The sequence below is a fragment of the Pogona vitticeps genome, chromosome 3, assembly GCF_051106095.1.
Source record: "Pogona vitticeps strain Pit_001003342236 chromosome 3, PviZW2.1, whole genome shotgun sequence".
Classification (NCBI taxonomy): domain Eukaryota; kingdom Metazoa; phylum Chordata; class Lepidosauria; order Squamata; family Agamidae; genus Pogona; species Pogona vitticeps.
In genome coordinates, this window is record NC_135785.1 from 22,485,365 (window position 1) to 22,491,364 (window position 6,000).

Sequence of the window (6,000 nt, forward strand, 5' to 3'; positions counted from 1 at the left end):
ACCTGGCAGATATGCTTTGCTTGTATTCCTGCACTGAGCAGGAGGTTGGACTTGATGGCCTTGTAAGCCACTTCCAACTTCACTTTTATATGATTTCTGTGATTCTCTAAACTAAATGTTCTTGTGTATATTCTTCCTGGTACATTTTTAAGGAACTTTGATGTAAAGCTTATGGTTTTAGAGGTTTTTCCTCAGCTTAAGTTGATCAACTGGAAATCTCTGTGAGAAATCCAGCAGACTCCTTATTATAAAGTGAGATGAATTAGATACCACAGATTTAGAAGTTGTAGGTTGAAATCCTGTTACTTAGCATAGTACCTTGTGTTAGAGTAGGGCCAGTGAATGAATCAGTGGAGATTTGTTCACTCTACAAGTTCCATTGAGTGGAAACTACTCAATGGAACTTGTAGTACAGTGGTGCCCTGCTTGACAATTACCTCGTTAGACGATGAAATCGCTTAACGATGTTTTTTGCGATCGCAAAACGATGTTTAGATAGGGAAAATTTGCTTTACAATGATCGGAAAACAGGAACCAATTTTTTGCTTTACGACGATCAGAAAACAGCTGATTGTTGGGTTTCAAAATGGGTGCCCGCTGTTTAAAATGGCTCCCCGCTGTGTTTAGGAAGGCTTTTTCGCAAGACAGGCACCGGAAAATGGCCGCCCTATGGAGGATCTTCACTGGGCACTGAGGTATTTCGCCCATTGGAACGCATTGAACCGGGTTTTAATGCATTTCAATGGGCTTTTTCATTTCGCTTGACGAGGATTTCATTCTACAGTGATTTTGCTGGAACGGATTATCTTCGTCAAGCGAGGCACCACTATAGTGCCATTCGAATTAGGCCCATGGAACTACTACTTGTAGTAGTTCCATGGCCCTACTTTAGTTGCAACTTAGTGTGCTAAAGTAAGTTGCAGCTAGAGTCAACCCCGTTTGAATTAGCGAAACATACAGAGGGGTTGACTCACTAAATCCCCACAGTTTCGATGGGCTTATTCTGCTCCAACTTACTGTGCTAAGCAATATATCCATATGCCTTTCATTGTGTTATGCTTAGATTTTTGAATGGTATACAATAAAATCAATGTAATGGAACTCATGAAAACACTTATAAAAGCAGTTGTTAGCTCTGTGCTGGAAGGAAGGAAAGAAACAACTATTTCTTTCTTTCCCACAGTGAGGGGCAACAGTTTAAATCAGAAAATTAGAATGAGATGGGAAGAGTGACGCTTGAGACAGTACTCATCTACATTACATCTGTCTCAGTCTTCATCCATATTCTGATTTTGAATTAACTCAGATTTTCCGTCACACTTCAATTTTCTGGAGTAGGAATTGGATGTTTATATAACTGATGTAGGATCAATGTTTAGGGCGGAAATTCTTAGTTTCTGTATGCATATTAGTGACAGAAAATGTACATAATTTGTAATAACTGAATTGCTATTTTTTTATAATATAATAATTTTATAGACAATACCAAGATTTCCTAGAGGATCTAGAAGAAGATGAGATAATTAGAAAAAATGTCAACATCTATAAAAGTAAGTTTTTGTACCTAAAAACTTGATTTTTTCATGTATTGTAAATGTGAGAAATATGGAATCTTTACAGTGTTGTCTACCATTCTTCTCCTCTATATGTCATCTGATAGTTAATATATGTTTGCCAATAATTTCCTTCCTTCCCTGTGTTTGTTCACTATCCTCTTTGAAGCTAGCTGCGGTTAGATGGCTGCTCATCATAATGTCTGTATATTACCACCCAATACTAGAGGTAATACATTTCTCAACACCAGCTGCTGAGAAGGATTAACAAAATGGTACTGTAGCATTCATGTCCTGCTTCTGAGCTTTCTATAGGGATCTGATTGGCCATCACAGGACTAAATAGATCATTGGTCTTCCTGAACACTGAGGTACTATGCCGCACTGCTAAAATACCACATAGTTGTGCTGGAATAGTACACTGCTTGGTTTGAGTTACAGAGCAGGCTGTTCACCAACCCTGAAAGTGGACAATGTACTTAATGTACTGCAGGGATTGAGCAAGGAAAGAGAAGGATCTCCCCCTTGTAAAAAATATGCAAATCCACAGCTTTACAGGGTTCCATTCGATTCTGCACTTTTATTGATAAAATCATGTTTTGGAGGTCTTATTTTGCTTTTTGTTATTCTAGATCCAGTCATTCCGGTGGAAAGTGACACAGACGATGATGGTATTCCCCAGATTAGCCTTGCTGAAATGTTGGAGGATCTTCAGATATCTCAGGATGCTACTGGAGGAGAGGGTGCTGATATGTTGACAGAGTCATAATGTCTGTATAAGTTAATAGTTCTTGCTAATGTGACTGTTCTTCTCTATAGAAAAACAGTCACGACTAAAATCTGTTATAGATCACACAAAGTTAGGCAGATAATCTTGAATTCTGATGGAAAGAATAATTACTGATTAATAAATTAAAGGATTATGAGTTTCAGAGTGCTTGTAATTTTCTAAAACCTTAAGTAGTTGTATTTGCATCCATAATACCAGTTCCTGTATTCAGTGCTTTGGACCATTTGTATGTGATGAAGGCTACTTATAGGAATTCTTCTCATATACTTTAAGCTGCTCTTCAGAGAAAAAGGACCAGCCACACATTTAGCAGTTGTGTGGAGCTAAGAAACAACGAATATGAAAAGGCTGGATGGAACTTACCTTTCTCTGCTATCTTGCAAAGATGATGGAACTGCTATGGGTCCCAGATTAGAACAGCCTCTGTGAGCAAAAGTCAGCCTGTCGGTGTTGCTGTCCTGCAACTCCCATCAGCTATACCTAATGTAGGAAGTACAGTGGTGCTTCGCTTAGCGACGTTAATCCGTGCAGGAAAAAACATCGGTAAGCGATTTCATTGCTAAGCGATTTTTAAAAGCCCATAGAAACGCAGAAAAATGTGTTTAATGCGTTCCTATGGGCTTAAAAACTCACCTTATGCGAATATCCTCCATAGGGGCGGCGGTGCCTCTAAAGTGAGGCAACACAGCGGGCGGCCATTTTGGAACCGCCAATCAGCTGTGCTTCCCCGCAATCATCCCAAAGGCCCCACCAATCAGCTGTGCTTTGGCTCTCTCTCCACCCCTTGCAGCTCCAGCCTCGGCAGGGAGACTGAGGCACCCTCCGCCGCCACCCTGGCCGAGAAAGACCCTCTGCGCCTGCGATGACGGCTCCCCCGCGATCATGCAAACCCCCGCCAATCAGCTATGCTTCGGCTCTCTCTCTCCACGCCTCACAGCACAGCTGATCGGCGGGGCCTTTGGGATGATCACGGGGAAGCGCTCCCTCGCGATCATCCCAAAGGCCCCGTTTTTGCACAGCTGATCAGCAGGGCCTTTGGGATGATCGCGGGGGAGCGCTTCCCCGCGATCATCGCAAAGCGAATTTTCCCCATAGGGGCCATTGCAAAGCGATCGCTCTTGCAATGGCAAAAAGTCCATTGCAAAGCAATTTCATCGTAAAGCAATCGCTATGCGAGGCACCACTGTAATGAAGAGCACTTTGGAGTTGCAGTTCTGCAGTATCTAGATAGCTAAGTACCCACTCTTGGTATAGCTGAAGAAAGAGAAATTCTTAACAGTCAGGATCATCACATAATTGATGCAGACTTGTCACACTGAATAGAAAGGCCATCTGAGAAATCTATATGTACTCCCCCACGATCATCCCAAAGGCCCCGCTGATCACTTAGTAGGTCTTAATAAAGTTTTCAGAACTGTGGAATTGAAATCATGAGTCTTAAATGTTTTATCCAACATCCAAGTATCTTGTGGGGGAGGGAAACTCCTTAGAAGTGTTTCACTGGGAGGAGTGGAGCCCTGATTCTTCTACCAGTTACAGGACACCTCGCTGGTGTGCCAGACATGGAGTCCTGAAACTTGGATCCTATATGCACATAGTCGGCTGTCCCTGGAGGTGAGTAGCAAAGGCTCTTTCTGCCTGTGTAGACCCCACCAGTGGTCCTCAACCAATAGGTGTGGTAATCCTCTCAAGAGGCACAGCTAACCTTGGACCTGGTGGGGCTCTCTGGTGTAGCGTGGTGCAGAAGGAGGTACAGGAGGAAGGCCACCCGACTGGTTGTGGAGAGGCTGACTGCGAAGTCTCTGCTGCAAGGCTGCTTGCCTCTGTTGCTTCCTTTACCAGTGGTGTGTCTGTCTCTGGTTTTTGAGCCTCATTGTCTGGCCTCATCTCAGCAAACCTGGGCAGTCTCCCTGGGTGGCACCAGCAGCTCAATCCAATGTCCAGTGTTGGGATCATGGGAGAAGACGGTCTCCTAGTCAGCCATCACCAGTCTGGCAATCACAGTACCTCTTGGGCCTTGAATGCCTCCCAGTCCGCAGTGTCTGCTCTACAGTCCTCCTCACTCTTCCCCTTAATTCCTGTCTTGGCTATCAAAGCATCATCCGCAGCCCACGAGTGAATTGCAGGTCTGGTATCTGACCCTCGGGGAGGTGGAGAGCCCACTCAAGGGCACGGGAATCATCACCAGTCCCACACATACCTATTTAAATTTGTGGTACAGTCCTCTGTAATAAGAGCAAAAATTGTTCCTCTGTGTCTGTGTTCACTAAGACGCTCATCATTTTGATCACGTAGTTGATACTCCATGAAATGTCTTGCATGACATAGTTACAATAAGATTAGTGTTACCCACACAAGTAGAAACAAACCAATACAACTGAGGTAGATATAAGCCATTATGCTTTGATTTGTTGTATAAGGAATATGCACATATTTTATGAAGTGTTTCAACTGGTTTGTAAATAGGCAACTAGGAAGTCTTACATCTCCCGAAGAGACGTAGGCCTGAATACAGCTTTTAGAACATTAATGCAAGGTTAAATGTGTAGGCAATCAGATTTCACAACTGTTTCTTCAGTACAATAAGGTTAAGTAATCAGATTTCACAGATTTCTTCAGTACAATAATGGGATAATATTGCGGCTATATTAATGAAGACAGAAAGGCAATGGTTTGTTGTTTAAAAAAACCTATTTGAATGTATACTTCTCTGTCCTCAATTAAGCCAGTTCTTGTGTTATAGTAGAAGCAAAACTACAGTTTTAGGTCCCATTACAGCATCTGACGGGATGTGGTGGTGCTGTGGGCTAAACCGCAGAAGCCTGTGCTGCAAGGTCAGAAGACCTGCAGTCGTAAGATCGAATCCACGCGACGGAGTGAGCTCCTGTCGCTTGTCCCAGCTCCCGCCAACCTAGCGGTTCGAAAGCATGCAAATGCAAGTAGATAAACAGGGACCACCTCGGTGGGAAGGTAACAGCGTTCCGTGTCTAAGTCGCACTGGCCATGTGACCACGGAAGATTGTCTTCGGACAAAACGCTGGCTCTATGGCTTGGAAACAGGGATGAGCACCGCCCCCTAGAGTCGAACACGACTGGACAAAAATTGTCAAGGGGAACCTTTACCTTTACCTTACAGCATCTGACACTAATATAATTTCATTCTTCCTGTGCCTCCATGTTCTCAGAGCCGCATGAGAGCGAAAAAATGTTCTTCTCCTTTTTGCAGACATAAAGTGCATGACTAGCTGGGGTACCAACTTCTGCTCTTTATACTGCCTTTCTCTTACACTGCTTCACTGTTTTAGAAAGATGTTTTAGCTGAAAGTATGGTTTGCTTGTATCAAGAGTGGGCTAATCCCAGAGGTCTGGAAAGTACGTATGAGGGCTACACCAATTCTCAAGCCTTCACCCCGCCCACAAAAATATTTTTCTCATGTTATAATTAAAATGCTTTTGTACTCTCTAGGAGCTGCCGGCAGCAATGTTATTGCTGTTTCTGACCTGTTCTGGTGACTTTTAGTTTTGAAGATACCTCCCTACTCTAAAATGGGGAGGGGTAGCAAAATTCTCTAATTGACACTAAGGAATGGTTTGAGCGGGCCCCAGTTTAAAAAAAAAAACTCTTGAGGGGGGCCTGGTGGGTGCATTTGGGTTGAA

The 6,000-nt window shown here is 43.3% G+C and overlaps 1 protein-coding gene across 1 annotated transcript in view; it reads left to right on the plus strand.

Annotated features, from left to right (window-relative positions):
* The window catches only part of NMD3 (NMD3 ribosome export adaptor), a 35,509-nt gene extending 33,024 nt beyond the window's left edge, over positions 1-2,485 (plus strand). Inside the window, exons 15-16 of the mRNA XM_020791815.3 lie at positions 1,480-1,550; positions 2,186-2,485. Coding sequence (XP_020647474.3) covers positions 1,480-1,550; positions 2,186-2,322 — 208 coding nt within the window. The 3' untranslated portion in view covers positions 2,323-2,485. The remainder of the gene's footprint in view (positions 1-1,479; positions 1,551-2,185) is intronic.
* The last annotated feature ends 3,515 nt before the right edge of the window (positions 2,486-6,000 follow it).